This window comes from Oreochromis niloticus, linkage group LG3 (assembly GCF_001858045.2).
Source record: "Oreochromis niloticus isolate F11D_XX linkage group LG3, O_niloticus_UMD_NMBU, whole genome shotgun sequence".
NCBI classification, from domain to species: domain Eukaryota; kingdom Metazoa; phylum Chordata; class Actinopteri; order Cichliformes; family Cichlidae; genus Oreochromis; species Oreochromis niloticus.
In genome coordinates, this window is record NC_031967.2 from 57,881,121 (window position 1) to 57,902,758 (window position 21,638).

Genomic DNA, 21,638 nt, shown 5'->3' on the forward strand with positions numbered 1-21,638 from the left:
CCAACTTTGCTAGGGGGAGACAGAGAGAGGCGTTGAAAGACTGCTCCAATGGAACTTGGTCGTTTCGGAGGAAAACACAAACACAGTGTACAGTCGAGTCTTAAATGTTTACTTACAACTGGATTCGTCAGGCACTCTTTTTGGCTGCAGTGATTTTTATTATATTTACATTCTTTCATCTCCCGTTTTTGGTAGGCAACTATTCGTACTTTCTCCCTCCCTTGCACTCACACACAAACTATGGGAGGGGCAGTTCTACATGTTCTCCCTGCAGCATGGACTACACCACCCATGATGCTACATTCTTAAAGGGCCATGCCTGTAACACTCTGCTCATTTTGCCTTAATATTAAATAGTTTTTTTTTCGAAAAACAATTTAAAAAATATTCTGAAAACATTCTTCACGTCAATATGCGCAAGTAGATGTGACAGAGGCCAAGTTTGAGACCCCTGATGTAGAAGAACGGTCTGTGCTTGTCCTACATACATTATAGAAGTTGCAAGACAGTTATTTTGCCTTATAAATGTGACACAGAGAGAGAAGCAGCTGAATGACCAAGAACAGCTACATGCAGAAGAAAAATCTCACTTGATCCTATGTTTTTGTTTGCAGACGTCAACAACACAACCACAGAGCAGAGTTTCCAGGATCCAGCTCTGTGTCCATGAACAGTGACATGTCCAGAGATTATCCTCCAGTCTTCAGTCATGAACCTGCACCCTCAGGCACACAGTAAGAGACTGATTCTGCTCTCAACTGAGGGCAGATGGTTTTGATGTTGGAAGAAATGAAGGCTTATAATTGATCTCTTTTGGACTCAATTATCTAAAAAGGAAACGCACCATTCTTGGAAACTTAAAGCTAAAGTTTATCTTTCAAAAATGGCGAAAATTTGCTAAATTTTATAAACATATTAGCATGTTTCTGGTATTTACATCCGAGGCTTTTCAGGTCACACATTCATTTAAAATGATTTCCACAAATCAAGCACACAAACAGCAGCTGTGCCACTTTCAGTGCATATTATGTGAACGTTTTCCTGTAAAGTTTTGTAGTAATTAAGAGACTATCTCTATTATAAACAACGTGAAAATGGTGAGTGGATAAGTAACCTGTCTATAAGTTACGCCTGTCATTGCGTTGTGTTCGGGCATGCAAGTAAGTGGCAGGAGACTGCACTGGGTCTATGGGTTCTTTACTGCACATCTGCAACACAGAATTACAGGTCTGATCTGTGTGTGTCACACGCCTGCCAGGACACCTCTCCTCCCGCCATGTTGAAAGGAACTGCGACCGGGGCACACATGCACACGCCTACGTCACCTGCAGCATGCACACACACGAACACACACAGACTCAGATTACACAGGCAGGAGATTAATATGCAAAATGAAATATTTAATAATAATAGTTAAAAAAAAGCTGTTGTTAAATATCCCAATTCGTTGATCTTTGGGCTGAAGGAAGAACAACACTCGGTGTATAAATGCTCAATCAACAATCAAGTTTTGTGGATATTATACATTTATTCCATACGACACTTTAAGGATTAAAAAGCGTCCAAACGGGAGATGTGGACAGGAGGGTGTCCGCCAGATCTTGAAGTGTCTGACCGTTTCTCACATTTGTATAGCTTCAGCCCCCCTCCGAAGTCATAAAACCTAAACATCCACATCCTTTCTCTCTCAGTGAGCCTAAGTTATGACCTTGGCTTCCTGTGCAGTATGTTCTGTTCTTCCTAATCAGACAAATAAGGCCATGATTCTCTGAAAACAGTACTTCTTATAAATCAGCAGTATAATGCATCATAAAACAATGTCATTCATTCACAATAAATCAGCAGTCTAATGTAATAAAAATCTGTCAAATAAATGTAATAGTTATCACCTTCTTCTAAGTCAGGAGTATAATGCAACCTAAAACTAAATAATGATTTCACAATCTTTAATCCAAGGCATAATGTGGCCTATAACCGTATAATGATTCAATAATTCTTTGATTAGAGGTATAACGTGGCATAAGATAGTATTTATTTAACACATATGTTACAGATAGAATCGACTGTAGTAACATAATATGGGCTTTATAAGAAGCCTCTTACCCATTAAAACATTCATATGAAGTGATTTTCCTCAAACAACCACTGACACAGTGGTTACTTTCATTCTGTATTATTCAATTCAATTCAATTTTAATTACACAGCTCCAAATCGCAAACACAGTTGCCTCAAGCCACTTTGTATTGTATGGTAGCCCCTACAGTAATACATACAGAGAAAACCCAAAAATTATGTGACCCCCTATGAGAAAGCACTTTGGCAGCAGTGTGAAGAAAAAACTCCCTTTTAATATGCCGTTATTTTTGTGCCACTATTCTGAGCGCATGTAAAATAATTGTGAGGGCGCATAAACAATTTTGCAAGTACAAATATTGCATTTTGAGGAGAAACATATTTTGACTGAAGAAAGGCAAAATTTAAAATTCATTGCTGCGTGTAAAAAAATGTATCTTACTCTTTGCTGTTATCCATATACACACACAATAGCAGCCCCTCTCGCTCAGTTTTTGAATTTGCTCTTGCTCAGACCTTTGAGGACCTGCTCGCAGTGTGTCGCTCGCACTCTCAACATCTCTGCTCCCTGCACGCTCAAGTCTTTCTGTACACTTTCATATTTTTGCCACACAACCAACCAATCACAGACTTGGATGAAAAAAAAAAAATTCTGATTGGCTGTTTTGGTCTCCAATCAGTTCGCTAGCTACTGCATTCTGGAAACACTGTCCAAAATGTAGCTAAATCCAGCGGAGTGATTTGGTTTAAACTAGATTAAAACTAACAATGGTCTTAAAAAATGTATTTTTTAATATAAAACAATGATACATACTAACCAAAAATGGGGCCGTTTCTCAATGCTCAATTAAGAGGGGTCCGGATTTCCCGAGAACGCCATTCCGGAGGTTTTACTGCCATCCCCTCTTAATTTAATGATGATTAATGTTTGCAATGGAAATTGCACATGATGTAGATTTTTTTTTAAGCACAAAAGGTAATTTAAAAACTGCGATAACATGATTGTGATCACTCCAGTCTTGTTTTAGTTCAGATGTGGTTTTTCCAAATTTAGTCTTCACAGGCATTTTTGCAGTTTTGTCTTTGTAGTCTGACCTGACTGACTCTTTTACTGCTATACAAAGACTGCGCCGTGTTCTGGAGTGGCTTAATTTTTTTGGAAATCACAATGGAACGCTGCCCAGATGACTCTGACTTAGACATGGAACCTACCTCATTACCGATGTGCCAGATAGTTGAAGATGTGACTCCTAGCCTTAGCCAACTGGTGGTGGAGCTAACTGAGGTGAATAGACTTAGTGACTGTTTACGTGACTCACTGAACATACAGCAAAGTGGGACCAACTCACAATGGGAAACCTTCCCCCTCCTGCAGTCCCACAGTCTTCTGTTTTCCCGATGGCCACATCGACACATGTTCCTACGAGGAACAAGACTGAACCCGCCGACAATACCAACCCGTTCCTGCCCAGCAACCCATTTCAACCTCCAAATCCTTTCCTCCCATCTCACTCACTCGAGCTCAGCAGCACTTCCAGAGTGATTGCAGCAGCTTTATATCACATAAAACTGGAGCCTCCTGTGTATGCTGGGGATGACAAAGTGCAACCTGATGACTGGTTAAGTGCAGTTGGCGCGTACAAAGCTTCATTGAACCTAACCAATGGGCAATTGCTAAATGAACTGCCACACCTTCTTGCAAAAGAGCCCAGGAAATGGTTCAAGGCATTGAGCTCCCACATTACATCATGGGCTCAATTCTGTCAACTGTTTAAGACAGTTTTTGTGCCCTCCGACAACCAAGAATGCATCCTGAGAGGAATTTTGGATCATGTTCAGGCTCAGGATGAACCACTCCCCACCTTTGTTGCCCACATGTTGAGTGAGTTTGACAAATGGAAAAGCCATCCACCTGAAAAAGACAGAATCAACCTAATTAGTAAACATGCTCTTGAAAAATACAGAGTTGCCCTGTATGGCAGTAACATCACTTCTGCAATGCACCTGCAACTTTTCAGAGACTCATGAACTCTGTGCTTGCTGGCCTCATTTACAAAACATGACGATGGATGACATTGTTATCGCCTTATCTACCTTTGAACAGCACTTAGTGGATCTTGAGGAGGTGCTGGCCAGACTCCAGGCTGCTGGCTTGTCATTGAAGCTCAAAAAGTGCCAATTCTGCCTCGATAAATTCACCTTCCTCAGGTAATGCATTACATCATCAGTGTTAACCCGATCCAGACTAAGTAAAGGCAGTTAAGGAGTTTGATACCCCAACCTCAGTGAAGCACATCCATCAGTTCCTTGGCCTGACTGGCTATTATCGGCGCTTCATTCAGAATTATGCCCGCCATGCTGAACCTATTCATGCCATCACCAGAAAGGACAATGCTTTCCACTGGGATGACCGCTATCAAAGAGCCATGGGCACTTTGAAAGACCATGTCACATCAGCCCCAATCCTGTCATTTCTGGACTTCAACTGCCCCTTTTCCATTCATGCATGTGACATTGGTCTTGGTGCAGCGTTGATGAAAAAGGATGACAAAGGTTGTGAGTATGTCGTGGCTTTAGCTAGTCGCTCCCTTCACAAAGCTGAACTCCCCTACTGCACTTCAGAGAAAGAGTGCTTTGCTGTGATATGGGCCCTGGAACACTTCCGCCCATATGTTAAAGGCGTTCTTGTTACTATCTTCACTGACTACATCAGTCTCAGGTGGCTCATGTCTCGTCAAAACCCAACGGGTCAACTCGCCCACTGGTCACTCACTTCGCTTGCAGGACTATGATTTCACAATAGTGCACAAACCTGGTTCACCAATCAAAGTTCCTGATGCACTGTCACACAACCCTTTGCCTCTGACCTGTGACAGGCCGACAGATCTTTGACCAGATCTTGCTGTCATGGCCAGCCTGGACATTCGTACTTTGCCCACTGCCATTCTGGCTGACGGTTCACAATTGAGACAGCTGCAGTTAGATGATCATGTCACAGGTCCACTTCTCAGAGAGCGGCCTCTCTGAACAGCTCAGACAGTGCTTTGCACCCTTTGAAACAGCTGAAACTGTTTGCCCCTACTTCCATGAGAGGCACCTTGCTGGACTATTACCACGACCACCCCATAGCACAGGAGTGGGCAATTCCAGGCCCCGAGGGCTGGTGTCCCTGCAGGTTTTAGATCTCACCTTGGGTCAACACACCTGAATCACATGATTAGTTCATTACCAGGCCTCTGGAGAACATCAGGACATGTTGAGGAGCTAATTTAGCCATTTAAATCAGCTGTGTTGGTTCAAGGACACATGTAAAACCTGCAGGGACACCGGCCCTTGGGGCCTGGAATTGCCCACCCCTGCCATAGCAGGTCACTTGGGTGTTTCTAAGACATTGGCTAAAATGCGCTTTAGGTTTTTCTGTCCCAAAATGGCAGCTCATGTGAAGCACTATGTGACTTCACGCTCAGTGTGCCAAATCACCAAGCCAAGTCAGAAAAAAGCAGCCGGTCTTATGGTTCCCATTGTCCCCCAGAAATCCTGGGAATGTGTGGGTGTGGATTTTGTTGGACCACTGCCCCGCACCCCTGCTGGTAATGCCTATTTGATCGTGTTTGTTGACTATTTGACTAAATGTGTTGAAGCCAGTGCTGTCAAAGAAGCTACATCTCAGAAAAAAAACATCACTATGACCTAAAACATCGACATGCCACATTTCGTGTTGGGGACCTTGTGAGGGTTAAGATGCACCCCAGGTCAGATGCTCAGTCTAACTTTACTACTAAACTTGCACCACTGTCTGAGTGATAAGACAGATAATAATAATAATAATAATAATAATAATAATAATAATAATAATAATAATAACTTTATTTATAAAGCGCTTTTAAACAAAGTGCTGTACAACTATTTAAAACTAAAAAGATAAGTAAAATAAAAGCAATACATAGCAATACAGGTAAAAGACACAATACAAGTTAAAAACAGTAAAATTTAAAAACTAAAAGTAATAGAATTAAGACATGTAAGATAAGGTGAACAAATGTGTCTTCAGCTTAGTTTTAAAAACCTTCAAAGAGCATGCCTGCTGAATATCTTGAGGGAGGTTGTTCCACAGAAACGGGGCACGAAAAGAAAAAGCACGCTCTCCAATTGTCTTTTTTCTGGCTCTAGGAACCTTTAGAAGGCCAGAGTCCTGCGATCGGAGAGCACGGGATGGAACATAAAGATGTAAAAGGTCGGAGAGGTATGAAGGTCCCAATCCGTTTAAAGCCTTGTAGGTGAGCAGCAGGACCTTAAAATCTGCTCGAACCTGACAAGGTAGCCAATGCAGAGAGTTCAGTACAGGGCTAATGTGCTCAAATTTCCCAGTCCTTGTTAAAATGCGAGCAGCTGCATTTTGCACCATCTGTAGACCTCTAAAACTTTTCTTTGGTAGCCCAGAAAGAAGAGCGTTACAATAATCAATATGTGAAGACAGAAATGCATGGATAAGAACCTCTGCAGTGTTGCTTGACAAAACTTGTCTGATTCTGGCTATGTTCCTCAAATGATAAAAGGCGGTCTTTGTTATCTCTTTTACATGAGACTCGAAAGAGAGCACCATGTCGAATCACACGCCCTAGTTTTTTACATTGTCCCTGCAATTTATGACACTGTCATCAATTCTCAAGATGAAATTTTGGGACAAGTGCTGAAATTTGTGTGGCCCAATGACCATCAACTCTGTTTTATCAGTATTTAAGAGCAAGAAATTATCCGATAACCAGCCCTTAATTGCAGATAGACAAGATTCTAGTTTAGAGACTTCAGCACAATTTCCAATGGTTAAAGGAACATAAAGCTGCAGGTCATCAGCGTAACAATGAAAGGTTACATTAAAAGAACGTAAAACAACACCAAGAGGCAGCAGGTACATAGAAAACAGCAATGGTCCAAGTACAGAGCCCTGAGGGACCCCGTGCCTCACTGCACAGGTCTCGGAGAGATCATTTTTAAAACTAACAGTCTGAGACCTCCCAGACAGGTAAGATCTCAGCCACGATAAAACATTTCCTGTAATTCCAATAAAATGTTCAAGCCTATCCAATAAAATGCAGTGATCCACAGTGTCAAACGCAGCACTTAGATCCAGCAGTAATAAAACTGAAGTGCGATTGTTGTCTGCATTTACCAGCAGATCATTTACCTCTTTTACTAAAGCTGTTTCTGTGGAGTGATTTGGTCTAAAAGCAGACTGAAATGGTTCAAACAGATTGCTTGTTGACAAATGCTCAGTGAGCTGCTTAAAAACCACTTTTTCAAAGACTTTAGATAAAAAAGACAGATGTGAGATGAGTCTATAGTTTGCGACCATGTCAACATCCAGTCCAGGCTTTTTCAAGATTGGCACTACCACAGCTGATTTAAAACATTCAGGGAAGGCTCCAGTTGTCAATGAAGTATTTAAAAGAAACAGAATGTAGGGTCCTGATACTGACCACAGTTCCATTATAGCCCAGGCTGGTAGAGGATCCAAAGAACAGGTTGTACATCGAGCTGCTTTTACAACCTTAGTTAATTCAGACAGAGAAATAACCTTGAAGTCAGAGAACAGTCTATCAGCACCAGCAGGCAAAGCAGCCGAGTAGTCTAATGAACAGCTTGAGGAGGGAGTAATCTGATTCCTAAGTGTTTCAGCCCTGTCTCTGAAAAACGTAAGAAAGTCATGAGCTATCAAATTAGAACAGCAGAGAGTTGACTTACTCTCTGTAAGTTGCGACACTGTATTGAATAAGAGTTTTGAGTTATGTTTATGACTCATGATGAGATTTGAGGAATAATTTGCTTTCGCTGTCGACATTGCTGATTGAAGAGAAGATAATGAGTCCTTCCAAGCCTGGAGAAATACTTCTAGTCTGGAAGATCTCCAGTGACGCTCTGCTTTTCTACAAATTCTTCTCAAGTTCAAGAGCTCCTCATTTAACCAAGGCATAGGGTTCCTTTTTTGACATTTTAACTTCTTTACGGGAGCAACAGAGTCCAGTAGTTCAAGAAGTGTATTATTAAGGTTCGCAGTCAAGGTGTCCACACATAACTCCTTGGTAAAAATAGGGTCCAACACATCAGGTAGATGTAATTTAACTCCAAGCAATGCTTCGGGGCTAATATAGCGAGATGATCTGAGGGGCAATTTTCCCCTCTCATAAGCTGGAGATTTAGGGATTAAAATATCAAATAAAATGGCTGAGTGGTCTAAGATAGGTAAAACACAATTTTCAGTCATTGATACATTCATTCCGTAACCCAAGACAAGGTCTGGATAAAATGCTGTAAACATGGCAAGTTTTTTAATCAACTTCCTATGACTCTTTATTCTGGTAACTGATGTTAGGATTAGTAAATACTGATGAGGGAATGGCCATTTGTGAATGTAACAGAAAAACTTAAATGAAAATCCAAACTCAAAAATATTGTCCGAGATTTCTAATGTGATTTAAAAAGAAATACCTGGCAATGGCTTGTCCTGCATACGTTATAGAAGTTTTAAGACAGTTATTTTGCCTTATAAATGTGACACAGAGAGAGAAGCAGCTGAATGACCAAGAACAGGTACATGTAGCAGAAAACTCTCACTTGATTCTATGTTTTTGTTTGCAGACGTCAACAACACAACCACAGAGCAGAGTTTCCAGGATCCAGCGCTATGTCCATGAACAGTGACATGTCCCGAGATTATCCTCCAGTCTTCAGTCATGAACCTGCACCCTCAGGCACACAGTAAGAGACTGATTCTGCTCTCAACTGAGTGAAGATGGTTTTGGAGTCTTTCATATACTTAGTAGTTGTTCAAGGGTAGGGTCATTGAATTGCGCTTAATCCCTTCTACATCAGGTTTTGGTTGAGATTGATGATCAGTAGGATTTTGGAACAATCAGTGACGTGGAAAGTAAAGACACCATTCTTGGAAGTTATAAGAAACTCTATCTTCCAAAAATGGTGACAGAATAGGCCAAACTTTATTAACATGTTAGCGTGTTTCTAGTATACATGACCAAGGCTGTTAAGGTAACACATTCATTTGAAATGATTTCTACAAAACAACTTTTCAAGCAGCAGCTGTGTTGCTTTCAAAGTGTATTATGTGTTTAACCACTTAATATGTTTTCTCTGTGAAGTTATTGTCATGAATCGCTGTGTGGCAGGTAGGAGTAGGATCCAAAATGCAGGCTCTTAGGCATTAGGGGTGAACTCAAAATACAGCTTTATTTGTTGACTCCAGGAAAAGATACAAAACTAAACTATACTGGGAAAATATAAACTAAACTTTACAGAGAGGCACATGAGGGAACACACAGCTAGAGAGACGACGCGACACGGGACAGAAGGAGACTCTGACACAAATACACAGAGGTTAATGAGGGAAGTGGAAGCACACAGGGAACACCGTTGAGGACAGTTACACTTGACAGGAAAGGGAGGACACGAAACTGAAAACGCTGACACCAAGACATGAACCTTAAACATAACACAGGAAGTACACAGAGACGGCCTGGAGAGAGAGAGAGAAAATGAAGAAATACACGAAGGGAAGATGAAAACACAGAACACAAGGGGCGGGAGCTGTGTCACACAGAGGGAGACACAGAAGGCAACAACACGGGGAACAGACGGGCAGAGAAGAATAAACAAAACAGAGAGCACAGAGAAACAAGAGGGACAGGGGATGAAAACCTAGGAAGCATAGAATAAATCACAAATGAACCTGACATAATACAAAAATCACAAAGAACTGAAAACACTAGGTCAGGAGGCCCAGGACCCTGACATTTGTTTACTTTTATTTTTCTTTGTAAGATAACTGCTGTCAACCAGTGCACTTATCCATGTTTTGATTTGTTTCATGCTTCCAACACCACACCTTTCATGTGAATGTGTTCATAGCTAGACTGATAAACTGCTGTGACTCCTTATCCTGGAAACAGCTGGTAGGATTAGTGAAGTATGATGAAGGAAATAGTCATTCTGTATGTAACAGAATAACCGTAATGCAGTCTCAAAAATATTAATTATGCTTTGTAATGTGATTTAAAGTGGTTACCCTGGCAATAGCCTGTCCTACAGAAATTATAGCAGTAGAGAAAAAACTGGGTTTTTCAGTCTCCTAAATCTGACAGCGAGAGAGAAACAGCTCAGTGATCAGAAAGGAAAATCTCGCTTGATTCTAAGTTTGTTTTTGCAAACGTCAACAACACAACCACAGAGCAGAGTTTCCAGGATCCAGCTCTATGTCCATGAACAGTGACATGTCAAGAGATTATCCTCCAGTCTTCAGTCATGAATATGGACCCTCAGTCACACAGTAAGAGACTGATTCTGCTCTCAACTGAGTGAAGATGGTTTTGATGTTGGACGAAATGGAGGTTTTTGGAACGATCAATTATCTAAAAAGTAAACACACCATTCTTGGAAGCTTTAAGCTAAACTTTATCTTCCAAAAATGGTGAAAATTTGCCAATTTTATTAACATATTTACATGTTTCTAGTATTTACTATCGAGGCTTTACAGATCACGCATTCATTTAAAATTATTTCCGCAAATCAACCACACAAACAGCAGCTGTGCTGCTTTCACTGTGTATTATGTGTTTAACCCATTGAAATGTTTTCCTATGAAGTTTTGTAGTAATGTAAACAATGCCGAAATGGTGAGTGGATAGAATAACCTTTAGTAACATAATATAGTCTTTATAAGAAGCCTCTTACCCATTAAAACATTCATATGAAGTGATTTTCCTCAAACAACCACTGACACAGCTGTGTTACTTTCAGTCTGTATTATTCAATTCAGTTTTGTTTATACAGCTCCAAATCACAAACACAGTTGCCTCAAGCCACTTTATAGTTTATGGTAGACCCTGCAGTAATACATACCGAGAAAAACCCAACAATCATATGACCCCCTATGAGCAAGCACTTTGGCAACAGTGGGAAGAAAAAACTCCCTTTTAATATAACGGTATTTTTGAGCCACTATTCTGAGCGCACGTAAAACAATTTTGAGGGCGCATAAAATGTTTTTCCAAGAACTAGTATTGCATTTTGAGGAGAAACTTATTTTGAGCAAAGAAAAGCTAAATTTGAGTGAACAATATTCATTGCTGCGTATAAAAAATGTATTTCACCGTTTGCTATTATCCATACACACACACACAATAGCAGCCCCTCTCGCATAGTTTTTGAAATTGATCTTGCTCAGATCTTTGAGGACCTGCTCGCAGTGTGTCGCTTGCGCTCTCAAAATCTCTGCTCCTTGCGCGCTCAACTCTTTCTGTACACCGTAATATTTGTGCCACAAAACCAACCAATCACAGACTTGGATGAAAAAAAATTCTGATTGGCTGTTTTGGTCTCGAATCAGCTCGCTAGCTACAGCATTCTGGGAACACTGTCCAAAATGTAGCTAAATCCAGTGGAGTGGTTTGATTTAAACTAGATGGTCTTAAAAATTCATGTATTTTTTACATAAATTCACATTATTTAAATTATTGTTTTAATATAAAATTTTTAAATATACTAACCAAAAATGGGGCCGTTTCTCAATTCTCAAGTAAGTGGAGTCCGGATTTTCTGAGAACGCCATCTCCATTCTGGAATTTTTACTGCCTTTCCCTCTTAATTTAACGGTGATTAATATTTGCAATGGAAATTACAAATGATGTAGATTTTTTAAGAACAAAAGATCATTTTTAAAAAGTGTAAGTGTGACCCCCCCCCCCCCAAAAAAAACAAACAAACAAACAAAAAAAAAAAAACAAAAAAAACAAAAAACCCCTTCCTCCCCACACCATTCCCTTATCCCAGAGTGCTATCAGCTTATTTTCACCAATGGTGAAGTCCACATAGTAGCTCTAATTTGTTCATAGTTTCCAGGTACTCAATGAGTGGCCTCCAAATCTGATCGAAGTCCTTCAGTTTGTCATTTATAATGTAGTGGATCCTTTCCAGATGAAGAGTATCTGTCAGTACTGAGATCCAGGCTTTCAAGGAGGGCACTTTTTTCCCTTCCATAGCAGGAGAATCAGTCTCTTTGCACACATTAGGCCATAGGACAGGAGGGAAATCTGTGTACCCTTAAGTTTTTTTAGATTATTCTGACAGTCCAATAAGAATCAAAATGGGGTCAGGCTCTAACTGCACATCAAAAATTTGGGGGTAAAAAAAAGAAAAAACTGAAGCCCAGAAACCTTGTAATTTGATACACATTACAAAACTGTGAAGCAGATCAGCTTCTGCACATTGACATTTATCGCAAAAGGGTGACGTTTCATGAAAATATCCAATGTAATCTTGTCTTCGAGTAGTGCAATCTGTGCAAAATTTAAACTGAATTAACCTATGTCGGGCGTTGATAGAGCAGGAATTAACATAACGTAGCCCTTTAGTCCAGATATCATTATGAATTTCTGACCCGAATTCCTTTTCCCAAGCTGATTTTATTTTACCTGTATCCTTCTGGCGGAGTGACTGTAATATCTCATATAAAAGCAACAGCATGCTTTTCTGTTATACAATCCACCAGACATTGATCAAGCTTACCTAAAGTTGCAGACTCAAATTGTTGTAGTTGGGACCTTACATAGCTCCTTATTTGAAGGTATCTAAAAAAATCACAGGCTAATAAGTTGTCCTTCTCCTTAAGCCGTTGAAATGAAGCAAAAAAAGCCCTGAAAATACAGGCGTCCCACATTTCGCAACCCCATTTCCTTTCAGCTATTAAATATCTCATGTAAAATTGAGGGTTTAAATGCAGGATTAGCTGTAATAGGTGTCAAAAGCGAGAAGGCTCTGAGTCTATACTCTTTCACGATCTGTCTCCAGACTTGAATTGTATTGTAACTGGATTGCAGTTGTATTACATCTTTTTAAAACAAACATGATACAATGCAATTGCACCAAGAGAGTAAGGCATACAGTCTTCTCGCTCCATGTCCAACCAACTTCCCACTACAACTGTATCATCTAGCCAATAGGCTATGTATTGCATATTCGCTGCAAAGTAGTAATTTTTAAAGTCTGGTAAGGCTAGGCCACCATGTCTTTACTTTTTACAAAGGTGGGCCTTTTTTATCCTGTGGCTCTTGTAATTCCAGATAAAAGGGAGAAGGACTGAATCCAATTTCTGAAAAAAATGTAGCTTTCAGATACACAGGGATATTTTGAAGCAGATATAAGAGTTGGGGGAGACAGATCATTTTGATAGCATTCACCCTGCCTATCAAGAAAAGTGGGAGTGATTTCCAAAATTCAACCTCGTTTTTAAATGTATCCAGAATTCTCACAAAATTAGCTTCATATAATGACTTGAATGACTTAGTAACTTCAATTCCCAGATATGAAAATCTTTCTGACGTTATTCTAAAGGGAAGACGATTTAGTAAATCAAGATTACTGCATTTAATTGGCATCAATTCGCTCTTCCCCAATTTACTTTGTAACCTTAAAAAAAAACTAAACAAATCTATTGTTACTAGCACCTCAGGGATTGAATCTAATGGTCTGGTTACAAACAGCAGACTATCATCAGCGTACAGTGAGATCTTACTGGAGGTGTATCCTGTATTGTAGCCATGTATTTCTTTATGTTTCCAAATTGTTTCCGCCAACAGCTCTAATGCAAGGGCAAACAATAAAGGGCTCAGTGCACATCCTTGTCTCCTTATCTGGATCACTAGAGGAATAAATAATGTCAAAAAGACGTCTCAGATTATGAGATGCATGCCTTGCTGGGATAAACCCTGTTTGATCTGGGTGAACCAGTTTATGTATGTGGGAACTAAGTCTACTGGCTAAAGATTTGGCCAGTATTTTCTGATCTGTGTTCAATAAAGAGATTGGTCGGTAGGAACAAATTCTGAGTCATTTCCTTTCTTTGGAATGAGCGTCTCAGTTGCTTCATTCAGAGTCTGTGGGAGAGCACCATCTTCCAAGGCCATATTAAACATTTTCAGCAAATATGGGGTTAGTGAACTGCTAACCTTTTTTATAAAACTCATTACATAGACCTGGGCTCTTCCTGTTTTTCAGGGAGCGCATGGTATTAATCAATTCTGGACATGCTGAGTCTGCATCTAGAGACGTCCTGTCCTTTTGTGCCAATGTAGGCATGTTATATTTGCTTAGAAAATCCTGCATAATTTCAGGAGGTGCATTACACTGAGATGTATATAACTGTTCATAAAACTGTCTAAAAGCAGTATTAATATCCTTATAAGAATTAATCAACAACGCTGAGTCTGACCTGATTGCATGAATGGCCCTATAAGTATTCTACAGATAGCACCTTCCCACCCAACAACCCCACCCATGAAAATACAAAGTAAACACAGCAGGAAGAAAAAAGTCTCTCGACAAGCGCTATATAAATGCAATCCATTATTATTATTATTCTGTGCATTTATTATTTCACTCTTACTACCTGTTTATGCCCTTTCCTTATCTTCAACGTCATGCTGTTCTGTTGTATGTTAATTCCCCCTGGGGGATAAATAAAGTCATTCTGATTCTGATTAACAAGTACAACATTACTAACATATACCTTTAACGCAAACTGCCCATATTATTGACTCTTAGGTACACACACAAAAAACCCCCCTCAGTAATAAAGTGATAGTCACTACTAGATGCTGTGACTATCGCTGCCAGCAGCTTTCTAACATCTCACCTGCTCCTGCTTCTTTTTATTAAGGCATACATGTACACTATTTTTATGAATACAGATTTCGCTACTGAGGTTAAACATGATATATAAGTAACTTATATTTAAAATCACTTTTAAATGTTAATGTTTGGTTTATTTCAGTGTTTTATTTTTTCCTGAGTTAATCGGTTTAGCCGTGATTAAAGTTAAGCTTCATAACATACTACTCATGGTTAAATTAAGAGGTGACGGCAGTAAAAACTCCAGAGCTGTGACATCATCAAGTACGCTGGTGTTCCAATTGTACAAATCGTGAGTCCGTGCTCACGAGTACGGACTCGCGTACTTGAGAATTGAGAAAGGGCCATTGTCTTGATGTGAACTTTCTACTCAGGGTTTTTTGTTCGAGTTCAGAGCAGAAATGTTTTTGTTTAGAAACTGGCTGTTCTTTTTTCCCCACAATTTTAATTATAAGCTAGATATATTTCTACTAATGAAATTAGTTTGCTAACAGTAACAGGGATTAGTCACTGAATGAGTCAGTTGGGCTTGCGAATCATGATTCACGAGTCAGTAAAGTGATTCTCGAGTATTGAAAGATTCGTTCATAATTTGCACATCACTAATCAGGAAGAAAAAATGTTACCATTTTTTGCACTGACATTTGTCCGTTCTTTTTTTTTTAATAAATCATTAGCAAACTATTTAATTTTATTAAATATTAATATGCAGGTGTAGACATGAGTAATTGTGTATCTATTCTGCAAAAAAATTTCTAATTTAATTTAATTTCTAATTTTAAACTTTGGTATGTCTTATTTTATTGGTTTTATCTGGTCAGAAGAAGTTTTTGTTCTTGTCCACAGAGAAAAGTGCTGTTTGTTGTGTCAGAATATCCTGAAGGATTCATCAAGAGACTTCTGTCCTCAGTGTGGAGAGAAATCTAGTACCAGATCCAAAGCCAGTAAGACCTGCTCTGTACAAAGAAAAAAATAACATCCTTCTGTTGATATATCCTTTCTAATTATTCTTTTATTCAGACATTAAGGACATTGAAATGTTTTCTTGCTTTCTTGTTTCATTGTTTTCTATTCTTTCAACAGATACTGGTCTGCAAAAAGTTTTAGATGCATTAAAGGTCACTCTGCAGAGAAGATATGAACATGTGATTGAAGAAACTGAAAAAACAGGAAGCAGAGCCCTCTTCAAAATGATCTACACTGAGCTCTACATCACAGAGGAGCAGATTGAAGCGATACACTATCAACATGAGGTGAGGCAGGTGGAGAGAGCTTCCAAAAAGACGTTCTTCCATGAAACACCAATCAGCTGCCAGGACATCTTTAAAACCTTGCCTGACCAACAGAGACCCATCAGAGTGGTTCTGACATATGGTGTTGCTGGCATTGGAAAAACCTTCTTGGTGCAGAAGTTCACTCTGGACTGGGCAGAGGGCTTAGAAAACCAACACATCAGTGCGGTGGTTCTGCTTTCATTCAGGGAGCTGAACTTGGTCAGAGATGAGCAGTACAGTCTCCTGGAGCTGATCCAGGTTTTCTATCCAACATTACAGAGCGTCACAGCAGAGAAGCTCACTGTGTGTAATCTTTTGTTCATCTTTGACGGCCTGGATGAAAGCAGATTTTTGTTAGATTTCACCAACAGGAAGCTTGTGTTTGATGTCACACAGAAGTCAACCATCAGTGAGCTGCTGACAAATCTCATCGAGGGGAATCTGCTTCCCTCTGCTCTCATCTGGATAACTTCCCGACCCGCAGCAGTCAATCAGATCCCTCCTACATGTGTTGACAGGATGACAGAAGTACGAGGCTTCACTGACCCTCAGAAGCAGGAGTACTTCAGGAGGAGATTCAGAGATGATGGGCTGTCAAGCAGAATCATCTCCCACTTAAAGACATCCAGGAACCTTTACATTATGTGTGGAATCCCAGTTTACTGCTGGATCACTGCTACAGTTCTGGAGCACATGTTGACTACAGAGGAGAGAGGAGAGCTGCCCAAGACCCTGACTGACATGTACTCACACTTCCTGTTGGTTCAGACAAAGAAAAAGCACAAGTACAACAAGTGGCAAGAAACAACTCAACAAGACCTCACCAGTGCCGACAGGGAAGTTCTTTTGAAGCTTGGAAAGCTAGCATTTGAACACCTGCAGAAAAGAAACATCCTGTTCTACGAAGAAGACTTGGAGCAGTGTGGCCTGGATGTCACAGAGGCCTCTATGTACTCAGGAGTTTGTACAGAGATCTTCAAAAGAGAGTCTGTGATCTTCCAGAAACCAGTTTACTGCTTTGTTCATCTGAGCATTCAGGAGTTCCTGGCTGCAGTCTACATGTTCCACTGTTACACCAACAGGAAGACAGAGGTGCTGCAGGACTTCTTTACTGAGGACAATAACGAAAAGAAGATATCTCCGGAAGATATCTCATCTTTGGAAGATTTTCTGAGCAGAGCCGTGGAAGAATACTTGCTTATTCCGAATAGCCACCTGGAACTGTTTGTTCGCTTCCTTCATGGCCTCTCTATGAAATCCAACCAGAGACTCTTAGGAGATCTGTTGGGTCAGACAGAGAGCAGTCCAGAAATCACCCAGAGAGTCATCAACAAACTGAAGGTGATTAACAGTGAGGGCAAGTGTCCTCAAAGATGCATAAACATTTTCCACTGTCTATTAGAGATTAATGACCTCTCAGTACATCAAGAGGTCCAAGACTTTCTAAAGTCAGATAACAAATCTGAAAAGGAACTCTCTGGAATTCAGTGCTCAGGTCTGGCACATATTCTGCTGCTGTCAAAGGAGGTTTTGGATAAGTTGGATCTAGCAAAGTTTAACACATCAAAGGATGGACGATGGAGACTAGTTCCAGCTGTCGAAAACTGCAGAATGGCTCGGTGAGTCCAAGTGTGATCAGCATTATAAATGAGTGTAAGTTTGTAGTTTAGTTCTTTAGTTATTCTTACTAAAGCATACTCATTGTTCTTTATTACACAGTTCCAGTTAGTTTTTGAAACATATGTCAATTTAATTAAGTCACGAATCTTGGTGAGAGATTTCAGTCACTGTGGCCAAGTTTGAAAGGAATGGGATAACACTGAATATTGTCACAGTGGTTTACTTTCAACAATAGAAATGAAATCTTTCAAATGATTCAGTGCAGTCAGTGATAACAATATCTATTTAAAGCTTAATTTAATCACCGTGAGCAACCATAAATTAATCACATGAGACTGTGATAGGAAGGACCCAAGCACAAAGTGATTGTTTATTTACAAAGGGTTTTAACCAGTTTGCTTTTAGTAGCTTTCCAGGTGCACACTGCAGTTTAGCTCTGTACCACAGATAGCTCTGTCCTGTTATCCAAATCTCCCTCTTTTTTTAGACCCCAGCAGCTACTGAAATTATGTGATTAGCGTGATTAGCATAATGGATATCAGCTTTGACAGCGAGCCTTCCTTGGATCCCCTGCAGCTGAGCCACAAACCACACCCTGCCATGAGGACAAAGACTGACACTGCAGTCTTTTTTGATTGACTTTTATTGATCCCAAGTCCAACTTTTCATTTTAGCACTATGGAGTTGTACACAGCAGCACTTCCAAATCACATGAAAGATTTAAGATGACATAGCAGCAAGACACACCCTCACTGCTTCTCCTTTTCTGTAAAAAATAATTTTATTTTCAGTTACAACAGCATGTTAATAGCGAAACTTTGAACATACAATACTGTGGTTAAATATTTACAATACCCCAAAAGATAACAGAAAGAGAGGAGAAAAAACAAACAAATTAACAAACTAACAAACAAAAACCCTACAAAACAACAACAACAACGAAACAGAAATATAAAAATAAAATATATGAGGGAAACGCAGTGTACAGTTTACTCTGATAGTGATATAGAGATTTGGTATCAGTTCATGATAAGGTGGTAATTTTAAATGTTTCCATGTACATTAGAAATGGCTGCCATGCCTTAAGAAATTTGGTGGTTGAACCTGCCAGCGTATATCTCATCTTTTCCAAATACAAAAACCTCATGAGCTCTGCAAGCCACTGTTCATGTGTGGGAGGAGCTTCCTGCTTCCATCTTAAAGGTATAAGGCACCTTGCAATGAGTGAAGTAATGCCGGGCTCACACTGTGCGATTTTTTCAGTCGCGCGATTCAGCTCCTGCTCAAACTGTACGATTGACTCGCAGGGGTTAGAAGTTCATAGGTCACGATGCAGGGTCTCACACTATACGGCCCGATGCTCTGATGCGACCTGAGTGCTCAAACTATGCGTTCATAAAATGAAGGTTATAACAGAAATTCTGCCGCTCGCTCTGCCTCTCTGTCTTTCACTCACACAGACACACCACCACCATCAACTTTGTGAAAAACATTGATCAGGCAGCTGTGATTGAGCAGCAGTGTAGATCCAACTATTTTCACGGTTGTTGTGGTCGTGATAATTTTGTGAGGCCACATCGAAAAGGCTCGGGTGAGCTTTCCAAAGTTCTACAAGTTGTGCCTCCATCGCTTGTGTCCAGATCACACGCTGCACTGCCGTGCTGCGCCGTCTTTTTCGCTGACATTTGTGTTTGCGCGTGCGCAGTGTGAGAAGCTGCAGTGACACCCTCACGACGGTCGCGAGGATTTCAAACAGGTTTGAAATCCTCCCGACCGAGCGATTGATGATCGGGAGCTGGTCGTGAGGTGTTAATCGCTTCTCGTTACCCCACGTACACTACACAATGCACGACGCACGATGAAGGACAAACTCGGGCCGATTGCCAAAACGGTCGCACGACTCAAAAATCGGCTCAAAATGGGTCAAAAATCGCACAGTGTGAGCCCGGCATAAAAGCAATAGAATTCAAATTAGGGATGCAACGATACCAATTTTTTCAAACCGATCCGATACCGATACTTGGATCTGAGTACTTGCCGATACCGAGTACAAAAACCGATACTTCTACCACACACAAGTTAAACTTAACCAGTAGTAAAGAAACGACCCCAGACAACTCTTTAACACAAACGAAACGTTTACTGAACGTAAGGGCAGAGACAAATACTGTACAACACATCCCTTTTTTAAACTCAAATGATATTCCAATTCCTTAACCAAATGAAATACACTGTATAAATGAAATAATTCCCTTTCAAATTATATTAAACAACCCAACTTATGTTATCACCTTTTGGTAAGTGACTCACTAATATACACTCCAAAATTCGTTTTATAAATCCACTAAACATACAATATTCACACATGGGCCCCACACACACTCACATTCACACTTGTTGCAGGCCTGTTTGTTGCTCACGCTGGACGATGGAGAAAAATCCTCTTCTCCCCAGTAAGAGCACAAAAGTCTGACTTACAGTTCCGTTGCTCGGTAGGTCGCCATTCACCAGTCCCACACTAAATCCACTCCCTGCGGACCCGATGCTGTCTCTGCTACAGCACGTTAGCCAGTCACTGTCCAGCTCTCCGACAGTCCTGCCTCCGTGGCGCAACCAAGCAGTCCGGGCTAGCCTTTAGCCTCGGCGGTCATGGCTGGAAACACAGTTTTCCACGGTGGTGCGACCGTTGAAACAAAAAGTCACTTCACCCACACTCGGTTGCGAAGCTCTCACACGGTTAGCTTTCTAGTCACACACTCTTTTGTGCTAGTTAACCTCAGTAAAACTAGCCGAGTCTCTCACTTTGGTTCAGCTAACCTCGTGCATCTCTCCATGCCGTTCTCTTCTGTGAACTGTGAACACCTTATGTGGCGTTCAAGTCCATGGGAATTATGAGTATCTACTCCCAAATTCCCATCCGGGCTACATTAGTATCGGTTCATGGTATCGGTTGACTTTTATGAGTACGAGTACGCACACATTTTACAGTATCGGCCCCGATACCCGATACCAGTATCGGGATCGGTGCATCCCTAATTCAAATAGTATTTTGAGAGAGTGACGTTTTGAGGTATCACTCCAAAGATAACAGTAAGAACAGAAGGATCAAATTTAACAATATGTATCTCTGAAAAAGTAATAAATATAGACACCCAATAGTTATGAAGATTGGGACATGTCCAAAAAGTATGAAGGAGTGACCCTATTTCTGCTTTACATCTGTTACACATTGGATAAGCTCCCGGATAGAACGTGGCTAACTTTTCCTTGGAGATATGTTATCGGTGTAGGACCTTGAATTGGAGGAGCCCATGTCTGGCACATATAGAAGAGGAGTGTACCCTGTGGAGAAAAGATTGCCAGATTTCATTTGTTATATCCATACCAAGGTCTTTCTCCCACTGTGCCTTAAGGATGGAGAGAGAAGGAGATTGAAGATCTAATAATATAGCATAATTTTTTTAATCGCCCCTCTCTTATGAATGTATATAATAATATTTTTTATCCAATGAAGTTTCCTCACGTAATTCTGGAAATGAAGGAACTTGACAAAGTGGCAAATTTGTAAACAGTGGAAAAAATGCTACAGAGGAACATTAAACTGCTTCAGGAGCTGTGTGAATGAGGCAAAAAATCGATCTACAAAAAGGTCTTTGATATATCTAAGTCCATTCCTTTCCAATATTCTAAAAGCAGAATCCATCATGGAGGGTGGGACATATAATTTGAGCAGATAGGTGCTTTAATTGACCTTGAGTGTAACCCAAACCTTTTCCTACATTGCACCCAGATTCTGAGCGAGTCATACAACAAAGGGTTACGCTTATAGGTGTACAATTCTAATGGGAGAGCTGAACTCAACAAAGCTGATAGGCATGTTTTGCCACAATTGGATGAGTCAATTTGGAGCTAAGCTGAAATCTCTGTAGTAAAACTACTCATACAATACAGCAGATTTCATATATTTGCTGCCC

General features: G+C 40.3%; 1 protein-coding gene across 1 annotated transcript in view; it reads left to right on the forward strand.

The window, feature by feature from the left end:
* Nucleotides 1-21,638, forward strand: part of LOC106096770 (uncharacterized) — a 211,578-nt gene that overhangs the window by 156,116 nt on the left and 33,824 nt on the right. Inside the window, exons 13-15 of the mRNA XM_025903296.1 lie at nucleotides 615-734; nucleotides 8,711-8,830; nucleotides 10,293-10,412. Of these exons, the coding sequence (XP_025759081.1) occupies nucleotides 615-734; nucleotides 8,711-8,830; nucleotides 10,293-10,412 (360 nt within the window). The remainder of the gene's footprint in view (nucleotides 1-614; nucleotides 735-8,710; nucleotides 8,831-10,292; nucleotides 10,413-21,638) is intronic.